This window comes from Tricharina praecox (assembly GCF_024521635.1).
Source record: "Tricharina praecox strain CBS 144465 chromosome Unknown BZA05scaffold_28, whole genome shotgun sequence".
Lineage (NCBI taxonomy): Eukaryota > Fungi > Ascomycota > Pezizomycetes > Pezizales > Pyronemataceae > Tricharina > Tricharina praecox.
In genome coordinates this window covers 433,423-458,114 of record NW_026250430.1, presented here as the reverse complement: position 1 = coordinate 458,114, position 24,692 = coordinate 433,423, and the positions used below count along the sequence as shown (strand labels likewise).

Genomic DNA, 24,692 nt, shown 5'->3' with positions numbered 1-24,692 from the left:
AGGTGCGCATCCTGCCATCACCTGAGCAGCATGAGTACGCAGACGTGCCAGAACTCGCGGTGCGGAAAACGTTGCACCGATACGCAGTTTGCTGTGCATATGGCGGCTGCCAACGAGGTGTACATGAGGGCGCGCTGGGGCTAGGTAGTAGTTGTGGTTAGGCGCGCTAGAAGTTAGGGACGACCAGGCTGCGGCGGCCGGAGGTCGGGTTTCATTTTTCTTTCTTTCTCGGGGGGCTTTGTTTGTGTTTCTTTTCTGACTGACTTGCTTGCTTTCTTGCTTGCGGGTTGTTTTTTTCGCGAGTCTGCTGCGTTTGGTTTTTTCATGGTCTGAGTGTGTTTGGCGGGTGAATATTCTTATTTCTCTCTTTTCTTTGCTTTCGCACGCTGGCAGGTGCATCTGGATTCTGGACGGTATTTACTTTCCTTTCTTTGATCGAGACCTTTTTCTTTCCAGTTTGCGGTATATATGTGACATAGCTTCGCCGAGTGACTGTGATTCCAATACGGTGCCGTAATACCTAAGTACATACCGTGTATACGCATCACTGGTGGCGATCATACCCATCTTTCAAGCGGCGAATATCCAGCTGAACATGGGGGTCACATACCTAACCAAACTATCCTTAGAAGCGTCGACTCACGGCTACCCGCCAGCGAGTTCCCGCCCACTTCGGTGCCGACATCGCTGCGAGACTCAGGATGTCAGGATCTGGTATAAACAGCAGCGCAGACAATCCTGGCCTGAGTGACACCACGTGCAAGAGTGTATGCCGGCAGACATACATACCCTCCGACTGCCTACCCTCCACAGGCCCGGGCGGCAGCCTACAACCTGCCGACCCACATTGCCTGCCGAGCCAACTGCTGTGGTTTCGATATTGTAGCAGTCAAACAGGCACAGGTCGACGAGCTACCTAAGTAAGTACCTACTAGTAACTGATGGTCTGATGCCGGAGGTGCTGCATTAGCGATCACTCGGCCTCAGGCGGCTAGCGAGTGGGATGGGTGTAGTTTGGACGCAGATTTTGAGTTTACTTGTGCTTGATAGCTCTACAGGTTGCGAGATAACTATGATTGTGCGGAATGGAGCTGAACTCTTGACGCATCTCCCAGGCTTCCGCGTACAGACCAACACGTGGGTGTGTATGCCTCGGTCAACTGTTGGACATCAGTGCTAGAACAGCGATGGCACCGCTGGTTGTAGTAGAAGTTTCTGCTGAGATTATTGTTCTGATTTGATCGGATGACTCATGAGCACACTATCGAAGCAGAAACGGCCAAAATTATCATTCCAGTCAAGCACGGGGCGGGTTAGGGCACACGTTTGCTTGCCTACAACATCAAGACGACCCACTCAGCTAGGGCTGTGCGCGGGAAGTGACCGAGTGATGCTCTCCAAACGGGTCTACCATCAAAAAACACTAGTGCCTCTGAGTTCCTTATAAAGGTTCTTCTTCCGCTTCCTCCCTCCCTTCCTTTCTTCTTCATGTCTCCCTCATCCTACGAACCAAGTTTCTGTAATAGAATTCGAATTTCGAATTTCACTTCCAAAAACTTTCTTCCTTTGATGACAGAGATGGCGAACGGCCTAGCCAATTTCCCCCCACCCCCTCCTCCGCCTTCTCCTCCTCCTCCTCCTCCCCCTCCCCCTCCCCCTCAAGTCACCATGCCTGCACCTCCGGACAGCACTCCCTCTACTTCCGGTGCTACTCCTCCTCCTGCTGCTCACCTCACACGTGTTGGGTTAAACCAACTGTATGACCGTGCAGAGCAGGCCTGGAACGAGTATGACACCGACCGAGTAGAGCGGCTCTACGGTGAGATCAAGGTCGCCTGGGACTTCATCAAGAAGATGGATGGGTCCCCCGACTTCTCACCCGTTGTTCAGAGAACTGCGCAGGTGACGTACAACATGATTTTTCTACGGAAGAACACGCCGAAGGAGAAGGCCGATGCTTCTTCTTCCGCGCCTGCTAACGGTGCTGTTGCTTTGCCTGGTGCTCCCACGACCTCCAGTGAGCTAGCGGCGGCGTTGACTGGTCCGGGTGATACCGCGCCAGTTATTCCTGGCCTTACTATGTGCGCTGGTGCAGTTCCAGTGATTGTCCCACCCCGCTCGGTTACGCCTTTGCCGCGGCTGATATTGGCTCCCAGGGGACGTGTGGCGGCGAGAACTGACGCGGGTAGAGCCGTCCCAGTCTCTCCCGGTCCAAGCACGGCCACTAGGGTAAGTCCGGAGGGTGGTGCACCTGGTCAGGCGACACCCGTTAGCGACTCGACGACCGCGGATGCATTGGGTGCATCGGAGACCCAAGCTCCTCCACCTGGTGCTCTTACCAGTGCTTCGGGAGCGAGCTCGACCGCTGCCAGTGGGCATGCAACGGCGATGGCTGGTCCGGGTGATGCCGTACCAGTTATTCCCGGTTTGACCTTACTCGCTAGTGCTGGTCAAGAGCCTGCTCCACGCCCAACCTTGGCTCCCAGAAAACGTGCCATAAGAAAAGCTGGCAAGGGTAAAGCCGTCCCAGCTGCTGCCGGGCCGAGCACACCGGCTGGTGACAGTCATGCGGGTTTTGCACCGGGTTTAGAGAAACCAGTTGGTGGTCCCGAGCTCAAGGTTGCAACTCGTGCGTTGAAGCCCCAAGCTCCTTCTGTACCTGCTTCCTGCTCGGTTTCGAGCACCACCCTAGTTGCTTCCGGCCCCACCTTGGCGCAGGCTGGCCATGCGACTGCTGCTTCTGGCCCGGCTCCGGCCGCTCCAGTCGCTTCCGGTTCGACCGTGGCCGCTGTGTCGGGTGAGGCAACGGCTGCTCCTGTGGGTCAAGCCCCGGCGCCTTCTCTGCTGGGTAAGGCCAGTCAAGCACCTTCCCCTGCTCCTTCAGGTCCTCCAGCCAAGGAACCAGGTACTGAATATATTCAGTACCTCAAGTCTTTGGTCGCTTCTGCCAATACGGCGAAGAATCAAAGAAATCTCGATGACTTCGAGACTATCTTTGCGGAACTGTTGGAGATCAGGAAGGTGCACCTGCCCATGCGAAAGGACCTGCCGGAGGAAGTTCACGTGTGTGCAAGAGCCGCCCAGAATGCGCTCCGCAGCTTGGGTGCTCGTGGAACGAAGGTGGCCAGCCCCGCTAGAAATAGCGTCGTGGGTTCGGCACCTGGCGTTCCCACCGCCCAAACTGCTGCTAAGTCCACGTCCGCGTCCGCGACTATGATTGCGGCAAAGGCCCAGCCTACGGCTGCGCCTGCGTCTAAATCTATGTCCACGGCAACGGCTGCGATTCAGCAGCAGAACCAGCGGAGCGCTTTAAGTGCACCCTCCGCTGCACACACGCCGGCAGCCCCTCCTACGTCCCGCACCAATCCTTCGGCAAATCCCGTGGGAACTGCAGAGATGCAGTATCTCCGGGATTTAGCCACTGAAGCCAGGAGACTGGCTAATGATGATGGGTATAATGGGCTCAAGAGGATCGAGGATATCCTTCAGATGTTGAAAAACATCAAGGAGGTGGATTTGCCGCGCCGTCCGGATCTTCCCATGGGGGTTATTCGGGCGGTGGATACCATTCTTGGGGTGGTATCCAGGTGCAGGTTTGAAGTGATCGCTTCTAGACCTGTGCAAGGTTCTGGACCTTCTGGTCCGTCTTGGGCTTCGTCTCCACTGTTGGCTGAAAAGTCACAGCAGGAGATGGAGTGGGAGCCGGACACCCCCATGTCCCCGTGTCAACCCTTGTGGTCAGACACCAGCACTGTCAGTCGCGGTAGCTCTGCCGGTTGCTGGCCCCATGGCAGCACCGGCACTGCCGAAGACAGCAGCTCTCCTGGTCGCTCGCCCCATTGTGGCAGCACCAGCTCCTCAGCGGCTCTTGCTCGCGCAGGAACCTGCTTCGTTCGCTCGCCCCGTTGTGGCAGCGCCGGCTCCAACCCCGCAGCTGTTGTTCCGACAACAGCCTGTACTTCCTCCAGTTGGACCATCGCGTTCATTGGTTCCGATTGCTACGAGGATTGGAAGACGGCCGAACGCTGTCGTACCTCTTCGGAGGCATGACTACGTTGCTGCCCGGCAGCCACCTCTTCATCCCCGCCTGAACCAGACACCCGGCAGTGATGGCGGCAGTGCTCTGGATGCGTCCGCGGTTACGCGGACGCAGAAGGTTAGTGTAGTGCGAGGGGGGCCGCGGCAGTGGGAACTGGAGGCACCTGCTCCAGCACCCCCGGTCGTGTTCCCAACAGCCATGCGGGCCTGGCGTGAGCCTAGCCCCGTGGTCCCGGTGGTGAACGAGAGGAAGAGGGAGGAGGAGTGGAGAGCAACGCTGTACGATGCAGTGTTCGGGCTGGGGGTGTCGATGGTTCTAGCGACGGGCTGTGGGTTGCTGGCGGGCGTCTGGGTGTGGTAGAGGAGGGCGGCGGCGGCGGCGGCGGCGTGGTTGTGGTTTCCTCTCCTGCACTGAAGTTACATCAGACATTCGCAATTTTGAGATCACGAGTATGTATCCTGTCAGACAGGCTATCTTAGCTCTGTAGCACGTTTTCAATCGTTACTAATTTTCTTTAGGATTAGATATGAACGAGTGCATTTAGCCCAGGAGCGACAGCCTCGAGATCTCTTCTATTGCAGCAATTTCAGAATTTCCCCGCCATGCTCGTCCTACTCGTCCTACTACTGTGACTCGTACTACTCGGCCTACTTGTCCTTCTCTTCCTTCTCGCCTTGCCGACCTGCTATGGAAGGAGTCTCCTCGCCCTCCCCCCCCTACTCGTCTTACTCGTCCTACTCATCTGGCTGCGGGAAAAGCCCCCGGGCCCCTTACTGAATTCCCTGTCATGGCTTCTCTTTGCACTCATTGCCTGAGGGTCTTTGGAGTATTATTATTTGCTTTTTCTTGCCCACGCTGGAAGGTGTATCTAGGCGTTAACTGCTGTTTTCTTTAATCAAGTCCGCATTTTCTTTTCTTTCCAATCAGCCTTCGTACATACGTGTGACATAGCTTCTCCGAACCAGCCTAATACCAATCCTCACCTATAGTCAATATATACGGATCGCGTGTAGCAATCATACCTGAATATCTCTTCAGCGGGAATGATCCAGCTCCAAGGCCGACCTCAGCCAATCCCGAAACGAGTGACATGACGTGCAGGAGTGTATGCAGACATATCCTCCCTCACCGTGACCCCCCCGTCGACAAGCCCGGACTGCCGTCTGTCGAGCCACAAATCCTTCCAAGTGCTGTGGCCTCACTAACCAAAACAGCACTGCAACACGCGACGCCTCTCGATGAACTGGGTAGGTACCTAACTGACACCCGGGGGTGCGCAGCATTCAACGACCAGCCGTGTTGTTGCCAGCGCTGCGTGTTTAAAGCTCGGTGATGCGTATGGCAGTTGAAGCGTATGTTCCGTTCAATGAGCCTCACCGCATCCAGCGGATATAAACCTCACTAACAGTGCGCCCATGGCATTATACCTTACTGCACAACTCACGAAAACCACACACAAACTGAACAAAGCTATCTGAACCTCCGAGACGAACAAACACACACGACCCTCAACATCACCACATCGAATAAACTTCTTTCCCACACTCTTCCCTTAGTTTTTCCCACACACACACGGCCACAATGGGTGGCGCATCATCCAAGCCTGCAGTGTACAAGTGGAAGTAAACAGCCTGCGAATTCATGAACAGCATGAGGCAGCAGGTGTGCGCGAATGCGCTGTGTGCAAAACGCTGTGCCGACAAGCAGTTTGCTTGCCATCAGGCGAATGCTAACGAGGCGGAGAAGAAGGCGCGCGGGGGCTAGTTTGTTTCTAGGCGCGGTACCTGGGGATGATCACTGACCAGGCTGGGGCGGGAGGTCTGGTTTCATTATTGTTTCTTTCGCTGCTCTGTTTGTATTTCTTTTTTCAGACAGGCTTGCGGGTTGTTCATGGCCTGCGGGTCTTCAGCTGGTGATTATCATTAGTTACTACAGCACCTCTTCAACCGACCCTATCCAGCGAGTGACATTAGGTGCGGGAGTGTATGTATGCGACCTGAGGCAGAAATGGGCCCCCTTCCACAGGCCAGGACCACGGACTTCTGAGCCACAGTTTCTGCAAAGCTCGGTGGCCTCGCTAGGTATCATTATAATACGCGGAGCTCGATGAATTGGAGTACTAGTACCCCGGTAAGTTGTAACTGATACCGAAGGTGCGGCATCAGCGATCACTCGCTCGCCTGCTGGCAGAGCAGGGCGATCAAGGTATGGATGGATGGAGGAGCTATGGCGGTGATGGAGATGCGGCAGTACATAGTCGAGAATGTACCCAGGTATTGGTAGTCCGGTGCGCTTGATCACTCAACGAGCGGTTTCGGACCTCCGGTGCGTAGGTTTCAACGAGGCCTACGGGAACTTAGATACGTACTGGTCATGTGTTCTTCTTTCTCTCTTTTTGCCCGAGGCTTAAGACTCTCTCAATACCTACAATACACTCGTTCATCACAATCCAATCGAACAGCATTAAATTTCGGGTGATAGTTTATGAGACCGCAAAAGGCTATATCAATCGACAGAAAATACGGTACCAAATTCAAAGACCACTCGAAGCGAATGAACAACCACGTAGTATAATTCATTTCCCCTAGCACCTAGTAGCTCCTTCCGTTCCATTTCCCTCGCCAATCCTTCCGCCCTCCCCTTCCGCCCTCCCCTCCCGACCACTGCTCATGGCGACTCAACGCGTTAAGCAATTGGCACAGGGCCTCGAAATCCTTGGGAACTCGTTACCACCGTCGACCCCACTATCGGAGGTCGGAACAGGTACCGCGATGGCTATGGCGACGAGGAAGCCTAGGGTGAAGGTCGTTTCAAGGAAGTATTGGAATCGCATTGCGTGGTCGAAGTGGAGGTAGGTGGGGATGAAGGCCGGGAGAGAGAGGGGAAAGGGTATGTATTTATGGGAAGCCAGATGCTGTTTATAGACCTCGTATTTAGATTCAGATTCAGATTCGTTTCGGTTGCATCGTGGTGCATTCAGGATTTGGATCATGGCATGTTCGTATTCAGATTCGCTACGAGCACGCTGCAATACTGTACCGGTACTGCTATTGGACACGGTGATGTCTCACTCACGAGGTCATCCCACACCATGGAACCATACACAGCGAATAGAGATTTGGTACATACTCTGATACTCATTCACTCGCTACCTTCACGGCAGAATTCATATCCATCCCTCCAAGAAGAATACAAACGCAACATCCACTTGAAATCCAATCCCATAGCTCCTTCCATCCCACTTCCCCCGCCAATGCTCCCACCCCACCCCTTCCTTCCTCCCTCCATCCCTCCCAGGAGCTTGTGACAACTCGACGGGCTTTACACTACGAATTCTGAGGAAACCAGGCTCTCCCCCACTGACTACCTTCGTCAGGGTCATCAACTGAGCCGGGACCCAGTGCCGGAGCCGGTGCCGCGACGGCAACAGTGATGGCGAAGAAAAGATTCACTGCGAGGATCGTTTGGTAGAGAAATCGCATTGCTTTGTCGAGACGATAGGTAAGGCAAGATGGAGACCGAAGAGGGCGGAGGGCTTGAGGCGGCGACACAACTCCCCGCACCTCGTATTCAGACTCGTTTGACATTTCTACCAAGCGGCTTTACCGCTATTTGGTTCTATGTGTTTCCCGTGAGGTCACCCCCCCTTCACAGCGCCCATTCTACCGCTGGCATCAACCCGCCAGACCAGCTTTCCTACCTACCGGCTTGCCACTCCACCCACCATCACACAAAAACCAAACCTTATCCATCCACAGATGATACGAACATGAATGACTACTATTAGAATCCACTCATCATAGGCTAGGTACCTCCCATCACCCACTTCGCTCGCCAATCGGCCAGATCCTCCGATCTCTTCCTTTCAGTTTCGGGCTCTCACGACACCTCGACACGTTGAATATTCTGCACGGGTGACGGGACTTCGGGCTCTCAGCCAATCGGTGCCATCGGTGCCATCGATAACTAGAGTAGTCTACCTCGTATTTGGATTTCGCCAATACCATGCGGTGCCACTATCATTGATTCTGAGTGATGACTCGTGAGGTAGGCTGGTAGTACGGCCACACCACATGCGACAGACCGAATGGTCCTCCCACTTTGAAAAGTTAAAGCAGACTACACCCCCTCACGCACAGAACCAACGCGAATAGCCACTTGAAAGCCCATTCACTGTGAACCAACAGAAATGAGAACAGACACTGCACTCAAACACCCCATGAATTGATACAAACGTGAATAGCCACTTGAATATCCACTCGAAAATCTACTCGAAAATCCACACCCACTCCCACTGTTCGCGCCTTCAACTTCTACCTCCCACTTCTACCTCCCACTTCTACCTCCCACTTCTACCTCCCACTTCTACCTCCCACTTCCCCTCCCACCCTCCCACCCACCCAACCGAGACAACCGGACACGTTCGACCCTCTGCACAACAGCTACGCCCTCCTCCCCCATTCGTTGCCAAACTCGGCTTCGGCGTCTTCAACGGACCCGGGAACTGGTGCCGTAACCGCGGCTGCGATAGCGAACAGAAGGGTCAAGGCGAGGATGGATTGGTACGGGAATTGCATTTTGCTGTGTTGAGTTGTGTTTTCGTGGTGAAGGTGATAAGGTTCGATGAAGAGTGGGGAGACGGGGAAAGATGGTGTTTATAGACCCCGTATTCGGATATTGACGGTGACGATTCACGAACCGGATGCAGCCAGCAGCCTGTCGATTCCTTTGGACCTGTGGCAATGTGCGCACGCTCTGGTCCTGCTGTTGACCTAACGTAGTGGGCGCAGGTGTAGCGACCTCTCTTTCGGCCGGGGACGTCTACCGAGTTACACGAAAACATCGCTACACCTCGTATTCAGATTTCGCCGATCTGGAGTGATATCACATGAACAAGAGATCTGGAATTGCCACTGACTTCTCCAAGTGTTCCTCTTTGAATAGGTACAATAAACCAGTTGCTTAAATCGAACGTACAATACGAGCGTGAATAGCCAACTGAATATTGAAACACATCCGCCCCTACTGCAGCTCCGTCCGTCCGTCCCGCCTCACCTGCCTTCCCTCCCCCCCGCCCTCCAAAACACTCATCACAAACCGACGGGCGTCACACATTCACACTCCGCACAGGGCCATCAGGTCTTCCCCCAATCGCTGCCATCGAGAACGTGCTTATCGGCGTCCGGAACCGGTGCCGCAACGGCGACGGCGGCGAAGAGTAGGGCTACCGCGAGGATCGTTTTGTAAAGGAATCGCATTGCTATGTCGAGAATCGAGTATTATCAAGATGACGGACACGAGGATGGAGACGGGGGTGCGCGAGTGCGAGGAGAAGAGCGTATTTATGCCAGGCTGGATGCCGGTTGTCAGGAATCAGGGTGGTGGTGCAGCGATCGAATGCGACCTGTCTCGATCGCAGCGAAACCACTGATAGGCCGTTGTCCGCCGTTTGGATGGCCAGCTCAAGACTGTGAGCCCCCCCCTCACTCACACCTCGTATTCAGAATCGTACCTAGCGAGCGGCATTACTGCTATTGGTTATACTTGGTGTCTCGTGAGCCCCTCCCTTAGTTAGCCCTATCATACCTCCGGTCAGCGGAGCTCACCTACTCGTTTTCCTCACCACCTTCGCAATAGAACCAGCCAATCATTCATGCACACCTCGAAACCAAAATGCCACCCGAAGTCCCCATCCCCGGTAACATGTCTTTGCACTCGCCCTTCCCTCAGCGACCCAACACCCTCAACAATCCCCACGGGGCTTCCGCCATTCCTTGCCACCGGGAACACCAGCAGCTCCATCGAATCCCGGAATCGGCTCCGCGACGGTGCAGGCAAAGCGAACACACAGAGCGATGGTGCTTCGGTAGAGAAACAACATTGTGTCGACAAGGCGGCAGAGGCGGTGATAAGGGTGATGGTGGTGGTGGCCGTTGGAGGGCTGGATGGGATTTACGCAGTGGGATGGACGGTATATATAGGACTCGTACTCAGACTTATGCGGTCTATGTATCTAGAGTATGACGATAAATGATACACACGCCATTCTCCTGGTGAGTATGTAGCGTACTCGGATTCCAGTGTACACCAAGACCGGGCGCTGCCGTTATTGGATGGAGGTAATAGCGTATGATCCCCTCGAACTCCCGAGAAAAAAACACTTCCATACAGAGACTTTCTCGCAACAGAAACTAGACCCGGCCTCGACTCTAGTCCAGCACTCGACTGATCGCTCCGGCCTACATACAATCAGGGCATTCCGGCATCGCCGAGGACTCGCTATCCGGTATATCGGGAATGGCGTGCAGAACCGGCATGGCGTCTGCGGCGGCGGAGAAGGTGAGGAGGAGGAGGGGGAGGACGGTAGTGAGGACTGCGCTGTGGATGGTCAGCATTTTGGCGTTGAGGTGCGGTGCGGGAGAATGGGGCGAGGAATGGAGGGCTGGGTGGACGAGCAAGCAACTTTAGAATGGGTACACCCAGGGTCCATTACGTCATACCGAATAGCCCCGCCAGCTGCTGCAAGCATCCTGATCCGCAACACCGACTCCCTGGTGCACAATGACTCAATGAGATTGAAGAATAGAGGCGCTCTGGCTTCGAACGAGTAAGGTATATGATACATCATCTTTCACACTTGAGAATCGCCACGAGAGCCAGGAGTTTTCTACCGTCGAATACCATTTCCGTTTCAAGACGCCGAGACGTGAAGCGGAAGATGAGGGAGCCAGGTGCCGACTCGGAGGGGCATTTACAGTCGCAGACCTGGCATGCAGTGATGCAGGCCGAGTTTCACGACACAGATAAACCAACAAACATACACTGTAAACTTCACCTGCAATGCATCCCCGCGACGCTCAAGCCGGTCCGCCAACGGCCGTGGATTCAGGACAGCACTACCTCCTTTTGTACGTAACACGCCTACACGATGGAGCCTCGCGCTTCCTTCCCATCCTTTACCATCCCCTCCCCTCCCCACCTCCTCCACCCCGCATCCACAACCGATTCCGTCACGCCCCAACCGCATCCCCGCGACCAAACACTCCCGCACCTCAGACACACTGCGCGCAAGGATGAAACGCTGCAGAAATCTCTACGTCTGTGGCCGCCAGAGGACCAGGCGCAGCGGCCGGAACCGGCGCGGCGTTTGCGGCGTCGAAGCGAGCGAGAACGAGGGCGAGAGCGAGAGTGAAGGCGGTGCGGCTGTTGAAAAGCATTTTGGTTTCTGGGGACTTAGACTCTCAGAGCGCGTCGGGGTGATGCGGGGTTTATACCCAGGAGGCTAACTACGGCAAGGTGTCGCACCAGCTCGGGCTTCACTGGCGGTCTGGCACTGCGTCACTTGGCCTAGGCTTCGGGTGTGTATGGGATCGTGGGTTTAGGCTTTACCTAGCTCGTATCACACTCTATCTAAACTCTATGAGTCTAGGGCGAATAGACATGGTGGGATCCCTGCGGAACAAGCGAATGGTCCGGCCACTGGCCTGCAGCCGCAGCCTTCATGTCAACTTCACCTCCGAGCGCGGAATGGCTGCCAATAAATGAACAAGTAAGCACTCTACATGCCTAAAATAACTCGAACATCTGCGTATCTCGATCCCACCCCCACTCCATCACCCAGCACAAGCCCGAAAATCCTGTCCTTCTCCGTGCCCAGTGTTTACGGTATCGGCCAGCCGGCCAGGAGCAGCAGCCGGGATCGGTACTGTACGGTATTGCGCGGCGGCGAGAAAGGTAGGGAGGGCGGTAGTGAGCATAGATCTGTATGATACCTACTCGAAAGGCATTTCGATTTGCGTGCTACGACTGGCGAATATCTAGGATCGAGTGACGAATTTATCTACGACGAGTGGTTACTGCAGACTGCGCAGTGCGGACTGCTAAAAATATCGTCGTATCCGTCGCGAACGCCACCGGATTTATGCTACTTTCGGCCAATGAAGACGACCGCGAAGACAGCCAACGAAGGCAGCCAACGAAGGCGGCGAAGGAGGACAGCCAATGATAATAAGTCACATGTGCAGGCGGTGTTTCATGCCATCGTCCATTCATTCACATAAAGACTCCGATGTGCGACACCGACATTTATTATTCACTGCCCCTCACCGAATGAAACAAGCGAGCCATGAAAACACCCCAAGATTATACTATAGACAAAGCATCATTATCCCCCACACCACCTCTCGGAGAGCTGTGTCTCTACGGGCCGTTTTTTCCGTTTCATGCTCTACCATCCGCTCCTTCGAGTGCTCCACCAGCTCCACCCGCTCCACCAGCTCCACCCTTCTCCTCCTCCTTCCCCTCCTCTACCGCCCCCTCCTTCGCCCTATCAACCAATTCGATATTGATTTCCCCGCCTTCCTTCTCGGTCTCGGTCTTGTTTTCCGACATCGAAGCAGCGAGCATGAAGACGAAGCGCATCGTGTTCTCGATGGACGTGTGGCTGTGGTGAAAGCGTATGAGGATGAGGAATGAGGGGGAGGGGTACTAATACGTATGAGTACTCATGTGCGTATGTACCCAGACCGCGGGTGCGGCCTCCGCGTTGCTACGCCCCCGCGATGCGCCTGAAGCCTGGAGGGGCTGATGCTGTTGCGGCATGCTCGTACTCTACTCGCGAGCTGCAGCTGCGCACAGCCAGTAACCCCACGGTAAGTATACGGGTAGATAGTGTAAACAGTCGCTAGAGTAGATGGTGACGGTCCAATAATCCGGTGGATTCCCGAACGCCGTAGCATCAGTCCCGCAGCAAACTCACAAAATCGATGGGTCACTCCAATCTTCACGTGGACTGCGGGTTTCGGTATCCATCTTTTGTCGGATTCGTTTGACATGTTTGTGGTAAGGACGGGTCGTCGAGTTTTGTGCTGCGGCGAACGGTATCAGGCTCAGGATTTGATGCGGGTCCGCAGGACTGAAACCCACAGACGACCGCGCAGCAGTACCCGTACGTAGTTCAACATTTGCATTCACCTTAGTCCTGTGCACAGCGAACCCTACTTTTCCAACCCCAGTCTGCAGTCCGGCACCACCCCCAGCCCTGCCTCCCGCTCGGCGCTCGCTGCCGTACTCTACCGCCATAAGCGGCCGCCCCCTCCGCAGCCCATTCCCGCAGCCCATTCGTGTTCTTGACCTCCCGACCTCCAAGCTAGCCTGTAGAGTAGTTAACCACTCCGTCAGCGCGAGTACTCGATATCGCGCGCTGTCGAGCTGCCCACGAGCTACGGGTGCTACGTACGTACAGTCACCGCAGTTTTTCAAAGTGCCCAACTGCCCGGTCTTATCCGCTGTCGACGTGAGAGGCAACGGTGACGGCAATGGCACGGGTGCAGGGGCGGCGGTGATAGCGAGGAGGACAGAGTGCAGCAGGATAAACGTGAGGATTCTGGAGTTGAATAACATTTCGATTCGGGTGGGGGGATGGAGGGATGGAGGGATGGAGGGAGCGGAGGGGTGAGAGGTTTGCACGGCGGGTTAATATAGACAGAAAGCTGGTGTGTACGCCGTATGGTGTGGTTTAGTATAGCCTACGAGCGCGTATTCACCCCGAGTTTCACTGGCATTGGCATTGGTGAACGGCGCTTCGAACGCACGCACGTAGCCATACATACACAATCATGTCACTCGGGATGGCTCAGGTGAGGATGAAAGGTAACTCGGACCCGTCATAGCTACATATGCACGAGGCTAGAATATCTGGACAGCACAAACAAACATCTAAACAGCCGGCCGAGCGCGTATTGTATCTTCCGTATCGCCCCGCCCCCACAACATCAACCCATCCCGATCCTGCCGGCTGTCCGGCTCCCCATCCCACCATCCCACCATCCCACCATCCCGCGCCTTACTAACACACACCGCTCCCCATCGTCCCCACCACCTCCGTCTCGCCAGGCTCCGCCGCCGGAGCCGCCACCGGAGTCGGCGCGGCGGTTGCCGCGTTAACATAGACGAGCAGGAGGGCGGCGGCCGCGAGGACAGTTCCGCAGTTGAATTTCATTTCGGGTTTGATTTTGCTTTTGAGGTGGTGCGAGGCCGAGGGTTGTTCGGTTCCGAGGGAGTTGCGTGGGGAAGGACTAAGAGGTTTGAGGTTGGTGGATAGGCTACTCGGAGAGGAGAGGAGAGGTTTTTATACCCAGTGCTCGACCTCGTACTGTATTCCGCTCCGGCTTTGTGGTTACTGAAGGCGACGGAACTTTGCTGGGTTCGCCCCCGGCGCCAATGATCACGGTTGATCCGTATACGAGCGTGCCGGTGATGGCAGTGAGGGTCGTGCTTACCGTGCACATCATACCGTACCATAGGGTACTCGCCCAACAGCTGCTCGTGATTCCCGGACGTCGGACAGAGCTGTCGTCTATGTTTAGTACCGTGTTTACATTCTCGGCTATGCATTTCGCTCCGCCGGATATCTCCTCCGATCCCCAAATAGAATTTCATCCAGATTATATTTCCGTTCCGGCACGGTACCTAGCACCTCCCTCTGCAATACCTACCACGCACCAGGCCCCGACACCACCACCACCGCCAACTCGCGGTGCCCCACTGTACGTCGTCAAAAGCTAGTGGGCCCAAGTCGACTATCGGAGCGGCATTTGCCGTGTGGACGTAGACGAACCCCAAGCCGGTTCCGCAGTTGAATCGCATTCGACTTGGCGTTGTTGGGAGGGTTGAAGGGAGATGCGTGGATGGGGAGTAATACTCGAGCTCGTATTCCGCTCGGCGTTCGTTGGCAGGTAGCAGTTGGAACTCGGCACCGACAAACGGAGCTCAGAGCCCGCGCCAATCACCATGCGAAAACAATACGAGGGCGGCGACGCTCATAGTACCGTTCTAAGTTCTCGACCGTAAATGGTTATGATATAGATAGCAGTGCAAAGCCTCGTATCCGGCTCGATTTTCCTAGCAACGGCAACGGCAAGGGCGCGGTTTAGAGCTCTTCTAATGAAGAACACTGAGTTACATCTACGCGAACAACGCTGATTTGATGGACTTGCCCACTGCACGGTGAAACATCACCAATAAATATACTCGTTTGAGTTTTGAACCATATACCGTACGAGGGCGGCGCAGATAACCCATAACTATTCCTCGTTCACCTGCTCGACCGCAATGGACGATTATGTAATGCACCGACCGACCGGCAGACAGACTGATCGCACTTGTGGGAAATATAGAGTAAGATATGGTAAGATATGGTGGTGAACAGTGTAGTATTGAAGTGTAAGGCTATAGCCTCGTGAGAACAGAAGATATATGGAATAGGGGTAAAGGCCCGTGCCTTTTACCATGACTAATCTAGACAGATATTACAACAACACTGTGACATTCCGTTCGAGTGATATCTGATATCAGACCCTAGCCCAACCGCGCCATAGAGAAGTACATAGCCGCCACCCCCCTCGCCCGCCGTTCTCAACCCCCCGCGTCAACCCCGCCCCGGCCAGAATCCGCCGCCCTATTCCAATCGTGTTCTGCCGTCGCCTCCGACAGCGGGGCGGGACGAGGACGAGACAGCGGTGCGGCGAACGCGGCGGTGATGACGAGGAGGATGGCGATGACTGTGGTGTGGGTTCCCGCGTGGAATAGCATCTTGAAGTTCGAGGTGTTGTGAGGGAGCAGTGGGCTGGGTTTCGATTTGAGACGATGCGCGGGAGACGAGGGCTGGGTCTTATACACCTACCTCTTATGTGACTGGAGGTGGGGTAGGACGAGTCACGAGTCACGATAGCATTGACCACTGAGCAGTGAGCAGTGAGCAGACTGCTAAACATAGAGTACATTAGGTAGGTAAGTATATATCGACAATACAACAGATTCCAGAAGCTTTCACAAACTTCAAAGACGAGGGATGAAAGCGAGAACCTCGCGCGCCACACACGACGACTGTAGAGTACTACAGCTGCTGGTCAGGGGTTGTGTGAGATTTAGGAGCATGAAGATGGAAACACGTGATAATTATTCTTCTTGTCACAGCAGTATGTCCTCTATATACATGTATCCAGATCATGGCTGATGGTTCGCCATTCGGCGACCGGCCCCTATCACCACTCCAGAGCCCGAGATGTCCTCCGGCGCTATTCAACATTTGTAGCCGCGTGCTTGCAGACTATGAAGCAGCAAATAAAGCAGTCAAGGGCGCAGGACCAAATGGCATAGAGGCAAATAGGGCCGGAACAAAACAGGTACCTTGATGCAGTTCCGATCGTGCGGAATGCCGACTTAGACACGTATTTGAACCATGCCCGCGATGGAATATTAGTGCCCTCGGGGATGGCCGACGCCTGTGCGACCCTGAGTTTCAGCCTCCCGAGGGGATCCTGAAACCGTGTCGAGCGTATTGTAAGTCGAATGAGATACGCAACCAGCAGGAGCCCACACGAGACGGTCCAGAACTGCCATAGCTGTGGCTTGGTAGCCTCCCATTCCTGTGGATAGTAGAGACTGCTGCTATGTATGAAGGTATGTCTGCGTCATCAAAAACTTACCTTGATTTCCATCCCAAAGAACGACGTGGCAAAGGATAGTGGTATGAAGATGAATGCAAGCTCCGTGAGCTTGCTGATCGATTCCCCTTGAGACACGGCGTTACGACTTTCGATGATCGACATCGTCGACATCAACGCTTGGAAGCTCGACTCGACCCGCCGCTCCAGCCGTTTGCGGTCCTTCTCACACGCTGCGAGGCCTATTTTGAGCTGTCGCAGCTCGTCGTAGCCGCTTTCCGGTCCGATCGCGAGGGTGTCGATCAACGATGTCGTGCGCTGAGCGGTGCTTTCCAAATCGGCGAGGAGTCCCCGCCAGTTACACCACAATCGCCGCCACTCCGGCAACCTGCGCGAGACTACGAAGTGGTCGGACAGTGATGCATCGATCCCATCTAAAGCGCGGCCCATCTTCCACAGGATGCAGCCCCACCAGTCGAGTGTGTGCGTGAGAAGTCGGATCCTGGCACGAGCGAGGAGTTCGGGCAGTGCGATGCGCAAGCCATCGTTGGCGTCGATAGTTTCTTTCAGTAAGCGTTAGAAGAGCTTCTGTGTACTGGTATTCCGTGCCGTCTTCGCGGACGATTGTCCCATGACCATATGTGAACGCACGAATAGGGGCCCCCACCCCCACCCTCTCAGTAATTCGCCGGTATCGAAACCTGATGGTAGGTCCGGTACATCTGGTGGGTCCGGTACATCGCCGAATGTCGGACCCGGTACAACGCTAGGCTGCTTGTCGAAAAGGACGACGGCTATAGCACGGGGAGATCCTGTCAATGGGGGCAGTTCACGGAAGCCGAGAGTGGAAGTGGAGTCACCCACCGCAATGCTGACCCGACATGTACGATGTGGCACGCTCTTGCACCGCACAGATGTACGCCGGGTATTTGCCGGAGACGGCGAGCTCTGTGATGGCCTTGTACGGGCGAAATACGAAACAGTCGAGCTCTGGTTCGCGTTTGGGAGGAGTCCGGTTCTCGACGTCCTGGGCCGGTGGAACCGCGGCCCGCTCCCATGCGACCCTTTTGGTGTAACTGGAAGACAACAGCCGTGCCCTGTCCCAAATTCGGCTCACCAGGGAATAGGTATCCAGGTTATAGGTTCCGGCGCTCCACCAATCCATCGATGAGATTTCGGTGTCTAGCTCCAGGCAGCGTTCGCCAAGCTCAGCCTCGGCCCAGCAACCCTCGCAGCCCGAGGCGTGTCCTCCTCCCCCTATGATATCGATGGAAATTCGCTTCTCCTCCGGAACTGTACTGTAGGAAGACCTCGGGAGCGATGGAAAGGTAGCTGCCAACGAGCTCTATCAAGTTTGGCGAAAGGTCCTCGATCAGGAATATGAACGAATCACCTGCCAGCATTGCGTCGCCGGGCGGCAACAGGATGTGTTTTCGGCTTTCGAGATATTCGCGGAACTCGGATAGCGACGACAAAGGAGTTGACGTTACCATTTCCGATCAATTCTTACGGAGTTGTACAATGACAACGTTTATGAGATCGCGCGGCGGAAATATTTTCCTCTCGTTGTCGTCATCGTCACGCGGGGCGAACAGTATCGACTCTCTACTCGGTTTAGTACCCGGAAATCGCCAACTCTGGTCTCTGAGGTTCTTGCGTGGATGGGAATGTTGTATGAAAATCACCAACCGGGAAAGGCTGCTGACTTTGCATATTCGGGTACCAAGTTTGCATAACGAGTTCTTCGGGCGCCGCTTTGGCTATCCTGTGGTCCGTGCGTAGTAGTAGCCCCAGACTGCCGGTTTTCTGTCACTAGTCCGTCAGCACGGCGCGGGCGGTCTCACTCTAAAAGCAAAGAACACAAACCTTCAGTGTCTGGGCGCTCAGGTGGGTTGGAAAGTGCTAGGCCCTGCTCCAGATCCTGTTCCATGCTGCTATCGGATGATGGATATGTGCGGTCTAGTTACTCGAGTCCTTCAGGGCGTGGCAGTGGGACGTTGGCAGTAGGACGTCGGCAGTCGTGGACGGTCGTGATACACACGCCGATGTGAATTTCCTCCCGTGGGAGGTGGCAGCTTTATGCCAACTAATCCGGTACAGCCACATGTTTTTCCATTGGCCTGTGGTGAAGATGTTCGCCGAGGGGTCTCACCTGTACGTAACTCCAGTGTCCTCTTATCGCAAGAATCGAAGCCTAGCAGACCACCCCCCCCCCCTCCCCCCCCCCCCCCCCCCCCCCCCCCGCGGCTCCACGAAAAGCATGAGTTGGTTCCACTCGAGGGTGGTCCTCACCACAGTGCTGGCTGACGTGCGGGATAGAGTATCCATCTTCTGAGTCCTGGTAAACGGCACCATTCCCTACACCTGCGTCGCGCTGATGAACAGTGCCAGTGAAGAGATACTAACCCCCTCTGCGGGTTCTCGGCTTGCTCCACTCATGGGCTACCTTCGTCTCCGACAGCGGACCGGGACCGCGATCGCAAATCGACGCGCCGATGATGACGGCGGTGGTGGAGAGAGTAACGATGACCGTGGCGATTGAGCATTTGTGATTTGATTGATTGATTGATTGATTGTTCATACAGCATGGAACCCGAAGGTTATGACCGATAGAGATATCTACAATACAACATTTCGACAAAGAAATTCCACCACCAAATCCATACAGAAATGACAAGCCAAATCCCTTCGTCTCGCAATATTTTGAAAGTGAGCCTCCGAAGAGGCTCGGGTTGTCGATTTTGCGCTGTAGCGGCGCTTCGTAGCCCTCCTCTACCCTCAAAATAACCAGTCTAGCGCACACAGCATGGTGCTCGAAAGGAATCGTCGTCTCGGGGTTTGCGTAGCTGTCAAGGCCGGGGCCCGATGAATAGCAGCGAAGATATTTGGATCGAAGGCGGGACTGGCAAAATGCCGGTTGTCATGGTCGACGTTGTCCTGGGCCAAGCCCTGAGCTCTCCCCTGGAGTTCACTCTCCTCCCCGCCGTCGCCGTATCGCCTGCTAAACAGGCTCTCCTAGAGTGATAAAATCGATGATGTGCGGGGAAGCGATGGTGAGACTTCTTCAGAGGTTCGGACGTAGCGCCCGTGGTGGTGCAGTTCTCCGGCCAGGGACCGAGGCTCGATTGATCTCTATCGCTTCATGCTCATCGTCGTCGAATCCGTCGGTCGGGGCACTCAATCCGCGGTCGGAAAGAGTGGACACACGCCACATGAATCCTGAAGCCAAAGTGAGCGGGGCATTTGGTGTGCCAACGGATAGTCTTGGAATTTTTGGAAGGTTGGTGTGGTTGTCGGAGGTGTGTGTAGCATTTCTGATTTGGAGATGTCGAGAAGGAGAAGATGGCCAGGTTAATCAACTATGTAGGTGGGCAGTGAGGAAGCGCGGGGTGCCTCTGTGTTGCGGTGAGCGGTGGTATGGAGGGGCCAAACGCTAAGGGGGTGTGACCAGGACCACACCCGATTCGGAGGACAAACGTTGAATCATTTTTTAGATTCCTTTCTGCCCTTGTCTGTTCGTCTTTTTCTTCTCTTGTTCTTCTCATAGACCACCCACACGGAATACCTATTTCATCACACCGCTTTTTTCTCGTGAAATTTTTGGATCGCTCGGTTGGACGACTGCAGTCACCAAATACCGTACCGCCCGTATGAAGATTGCAGACTCGCTCGGACTCAGCGGCTACATTCTTTACTTTTTGGATCCGTGCCAAATTCCAATGAAGTTGGCCGAGGGAGATACATATTTCGCATGTATTCAACAGTGACATGTATTTGACAGTGGCGTCACATACGTGCGCAAGCTGGAGCCTCTACTGATCGCTCGCAAATCTACAGACTTTGATTTCCGACACGGTCCAGGAACACGAGACGACCGGTGACCGCCCCGAATTCAATGCTATCCTTTCCTCGGCCGCGAAATGCGCATGGCATTCCTTCAGCAGCTCGAGCTAGGGCTCACGGCGTTTACATACCAGAGTATGTACCTACAACCCGCACCGGGCGGCCCGTCCGCGTCCACTACCTTGTACATAATTACCACCGTGTCAGCCCTATGTACCCACGGTGGCGGTAACTATCGGTGCTTCTGCCGTCTTGACCGAACTTTCGCTTCCGCAAGCGGCCCAAGGCCAAGCATTTGGATAGCGGCAGCGGCAGGGATGCACTGTTCGCGGCGATGAAGGTGACGATGGCGAGAGTGTCTGAATCCGGAGTCGAGCAGCATTGCGTTGGGGATTCGGGAATGATGTGCGGCAGAGTGCGGGGAATTGAGGAGGAAGGAAGGTCCACGTAGAGTACCAGTGGAATCTGGTTATCCGCCATACCCAGCTCGCAGCTAAGTTCAAGCTAAGTTTCGGCCCTTGTATGATACATACCCTTGTAAAAAAAAGGGGGGGGGGTTTTTAAATAGTGGAGCAACTGTTGTGCCATGATTTTTTTTCAAACCCGTAGGAAACGTAAATACCACATCGTGATAGTTGAGAATTTTACACATGTCAAATTATTGACCTATAGAAGCCACTCAAAACATTGTACATTCCGTGTTGGATTCACAGACGGGTTGCAAGTTTTTAACGGAGGGAGTGGATATACAGTTCACAGGCTTTTCTTGTGAAAATTGGAAGCCGTAGTACAAGTGATCCCGATTTTAGAGAGTTAAATTGCCGGAAATTAGACACATTTAAAGAATTACTTCAAGTTTTTTTTCAATATGTTGCAAATCTATCCTATGTAGTTAAAATAAAGCGTTTAAGTGCATTAAAACGTTGCAGCATCGTTTTCTTGGCATTTTTGAACCATTTTTCGAAGTGTTGAAACATGGGAGCAGGTGTGCAACGCGTGAAACTGGCTCGGGTTTTCTCGCTTATGCAGCATTTTTCAGATTGGTCTTGAAGCATTGAGCACCTAAATGGATTTCTATTCTATGTACTAGTACTACCTACGGGGCCAGCGGTCAGCATCCACGGCGGCCAGCATCCAGTATCCAGTATCCAGTATCCAGTATCCAGTATCCAGTATCCACGGCGGCCAGACTAGCATTACTGCAAGGTGAGCTATTAGCAAGAGAAGCTATCAGGGAAAGGGGGAGCTGCGGTGAGAGGGGGAATAGCAGTTGCGGCGAGGGGGGAATAGGTGGGAGTGGGAATAGCAGTTGCGGCGAGGGGGGTAATAGCAGTTGCGGGTGGGAGGAGTTGCGGGGGAAGGAGGAGTTGCGGGGGGAGGAGGAGTGGTGGGAGAAGAAGAAGAAGAAAAAGAAGAAGAGGCAGATGGCTAAGAGAGCATACGGCCCCGCCATGCCCGCCAACGTTGGTGCCCTCTACTAACCACATTCGTCTTCTCCCGCCGACAGCAGTCCTCCTTCACTTCCTCCTCTTGCCGGCACCTCCTCTCACAGCTCCTCCACACCACCAGGAGATAGGATCGCTGAGTAGGAAGGTATGAGTATCTATATCGGCATTCAACTTCATCAAAACAGCCGGCTCGTGAAGATAGCTGCATATACGGTGTAGAGGTTCGCGAGGAGTATTTGCAGCGGAAGAGATGAGATGGCGAGGATGTAAAAGATATGAAATTGCGATGCTCCTGGAAAGGGCAAAGGCGATCACTCGTCTGCCGCCAGCTAAATCATGGCAGTAGCACGGGCAGAATGTAACAAATTATTTTACGGCAGCGCTCGTGTGTGTACAATAGTAATGTACCAGTACAGCTGTCAATCCGCGAGGTGTAATCACTAGTTATTCTTGGAGACTGAACCTCCCGAGGATGGGAGATATACGAATTCACCAATAAACATGTCCTATAATTCCCATTCCTCCAACAAACGCGTCCTACAATTCCTAATTATTCATGTCGTGTCTAATCCTCCTACTTACTGAACTTCTGACTCCACCTCCCGCTCCCTCTCCTCACCGACCACCGCGACAGCCAGTCAAGATTCCTACACAACCCCCCTTCCCGCTTCAGCCTCAACCTATGATCTCTGCATTAGCGCCTGCTCCACACACGCTCACTCGTCGGGCTCGTGCTCTCAATCCCCCCGTAGCTCCTCAGCGCCACCAGCTTCTCCCAGCCGCCGCGCCGATAGTACCATCCTCGTCCTCGTCCGGGCCGACGACGCCGCGGCGTCACCAGCTTTTTCCCGCGGTGGGGATAATTTTTTTAGCAGACTTGACAGGCTTGACAGGCTTGACAGGCTTGCCAGGGACGATAGGTTGGCCAGGCTGAATGGCTTGGGCCTCCGCGACCGGAGCCGCAACCGGGATGGCGACCGCGACCGCGCCGGCGCAGAGGAGGGTGAGCGAGAGGATGATCTTGGTGAAATGCATTGTGTGTGTTCGAGTTGGAGTTTGTGGGGGTGATGGTGATGGGGAGAGAAATGGGAGCAATCGGGGGGGTGAAGGACTATTTATTGATGAGCTCCGCCCTCACCTACGGCCAATTCTAGCCGCTGGACGCAATACAGATCATCGTTGACTAAAACCTTTACTGGGTAATAACTGCAAGGTAGAGCGGTAACACTACCTGCATCGCATGAAGATGATCCTAGGGGCTCCCGAATCCCCCACTATGTTGGTGGCAACCGTGTGGACGCCTCTCACTCGTGCTTGCAGCCGACTGGGGCATGGCCGAGGCACCGGCAGGATATGTATGCATACCAGGACCACTGCCAACGTCGGTGCACGCACGACCGTCCACCCACTGGGCCCGAGCACCAGCAGCCGTTGGAGAAGACCCCCAGCGGATAGGTAGAGTAGACGAGTGCGCGACAGAACATGGCACAAGGCTCCCATTCTCTCCCCTCCGTATCCCGTTCTACGTTGAGCTTCAAAACCTCCACTCGCGTGCGAATCTATGCTACTACAGCCGGCCAATATTCTCCATCCGACCCCTCCCAGTTTCCTCCCTCAACCTACACTATCGTATATCAGCGGCTTCTTCAGCCATCATACTGCTTCGTAGAGGCTCCACAACCAGCAACCAGGAGGCAGTGCGGAAGCACGGGGTAAGCATGATGATATCGCATGTGCAAAGAATAGAGTATTCGAGTCGGGAGGGGAAGATGGGAAACGACCGGTCGAACAGGACAGGACAGCCGGAGGGCTTGAACGCCGCCACTAGCTGAGGCTGGATACTGGCACTACTGGCGGGCGGTACCCAGCCCCTCGTCCGCGTCCGGATTGAGCACCGGCAACGGGAGCCACATGCTCCCACTCGCAGACTTGCCTCTACATAGAGCCGTGGGCCTGGAATTAGCCAACAAACAATAGTACTAGTATAGTGATGCAGTTATTTTCTTTTTCGACCAAAACGTTAGGGACAATATGCTGTTGGTTGCACGGATTTGCGGCCGGCCGTCATGTAGCGAGACACGAGGCATCACTCATCCGCAGCTAGCTGAGTCAAGGTGCTGACTCCGCCGGAATGCAAGATTAATGGTTGAACAAATACAAAATATCTGGCGGGATGCACTCTCTAGTGTCCACCCCCTCTGAGCTGGCAGGAAAGGGCACTTGTCACCTGTGTGGTTGCCATGGTCTGTGAAAGGCCGTATGCGGCAATAAACTGATTTTCTCTCTCTCTCTCTCTCTCTCTCTCTCTCTCTCACTCCCTCCGGTGGAATGCAACCAATGACACCACCAGTGAAGGTTTCAGACCCTCCAATGCATGGGATCGCCGGCCGTAAAACAAGAGTCAGTGATACTTTTACCCCATCACTGACGGCGGCCAGTACTCTGATATTATTTTGGAGTACCTAGCAGCAGCTGGGTGGGGGATCTCTGCACGTAATTGCCACTGCCCTACACACGAAGTTCGAGTTGTTGCTGCAAACGCACGGTCGATCATATACTCTAGCGATAGCGCCCGAGTGATAGTGTGGCACAACCCCGATAGCGGTGATGGCGGCTCGAAGCAGGATCAGGAAGCAAGGTCACAGAGATGCATGGAGATAACTTTGCAACTGAATAAGATGCAGCAATGGGCCGAGTTTAGGGACGGTTAGAGATTTCAAACAGGTACTTGGTAGGGAGAGTACACTTCATACCGTGACTTCCGGCATCAGTATATCAGTTCATTCCGATACCATTTCACAGCTCAACCGATACGCCGCAGACCGTCGGGGGGGGGCAACAGGAAAGCCAGATAAACAAACTATGCACCCACAGTCAGACGGTGAGACGTTCCAGGACCATGGTGTCGGTTTCGCT

General features: G+C 54.5%; 4 protein-coding genes across 4 annotated transcripts; 2 read left to right on the top strand and 2 right to left on the bottom strand.

The window, feature by feature from the left end:
• Window positions 1–701: 701 nt before the first annotated feature.
• On the top strand, window positions 702–4,816 carry BZA05DRAFT_421604 (uncharacterized protein; the record flags this gene model as incomplete). The annotated part of the gene is made up of 11 exons (XM_051485728.1): window positions 702–767; window positions 814–920; window positions 1,059–1,078; window positions 1,116–1,141; window positions 1,777–2,017; window positions 2,096–2,229; window positions 2,260–2,848; window positions 2,885–3,593; window positions 3,688–4,367; window positions 4,465–4,488; window positions 4,584–4,816. The coding sequence occupies 11 exons, from the start codon at window positions 702–704 to the stop codon at window positions 4,814–4,816; spliced, it is 2,829 nt and encodes a 942-aa protein (XP_051336260.1).
• An 8,171-nt stretch (window positions 4,817–12,987) lies between these two features.
• Window positions 12,988–13,534, bottom strand: BZA05DRAFT_409040 (uncharacterized protein). The gene is made up of 2 exons (XM_051484762.1): window positions 13,278–13,534; window positions 12,988–13,192 (listed from the first exon to the last, which is right to left on the bottom strand). The coding sequence occupies exons 1-2, from the start codon at window positions 13,439–13,441 to the stop codon at window positions 13,111–13,113; spliced, it is 246 nt and encodes an 81-aa protein (XP_051336259.1). The 5' UTR covers window positions 13,442–13,534; the 3' UTR covers window positions 12,988–13,110.
• A 2,471-nt stretch (window positions 13,535–16,005) lies between these two features.
• BZA05DRAFT_438756 (uncharacterized protein) lies at window positions 16,006–17,978 on the bottom strand (the record flags this gene model as incomplete). Its single annotated transcript, XM_051486509.1, has 5 exons — window positions 16,006–16,148; window positions 16,229–16,467; window positions 16,528–17,048; window positions 17,350–17,561; window positions 17,785–17,978. The coding sequence occupies 5 exons, from the start codon at window positions 17,976–17,978 to the stop codon at window positions 16,121–16,123; spliced, it is 1,194 nt and encodes a 397-aa protein (XP_051336258.1). The 3' UTR covers window positions 16,006–16,120.
• Window positions 17,979–22,279: 4,301 nt separating this feature from the next.
• Window positions 22,280–22,838, top strand: BZA05DRAFT_409023 (uncharacterized protein). Its single transcript, XM_051484761.1, has one exon. It carries the CDS (start codon window positions 22,333–22,335, stop codon window positions 22,708–22,710), a length of 378 nt encoding a protein of 125 aa, XP_051336257.1. The 5' UTR covers window positions 22,280–22,332; the 3' UTR covers window positions 22,711–22,838.
• The last annotated feature ends 1,854 nt before the right edge of the window (window positions 22,839–24,692 follow it).

Excerpts from the sequence above, each read along its gene's own strand:
- BZA05DRAFT_409040 (XM_051484762.1), bottom strand. The coding sequence starts at position 13,441 with ATGTTATTCAACTCCAGAATCCTCACGTTTATCCTGCTGCACTCTGTC. Across the intron at positions 13,193-13,277 it reads AAAAACTGCGGTGACTGTAC|GCTAGCTTGGAGGTCGGGAG; the intron begins GTACGTAGCACC and ends ACTACTCTACAG.
- BZA05DRAFT_409023 (XM_051484761.1), top strand. The coding sequence starts at position 22,333 with ATGTCGTGTCTAATCCTCCTACTTACTGAACTTCTGACTCCACCTCCC.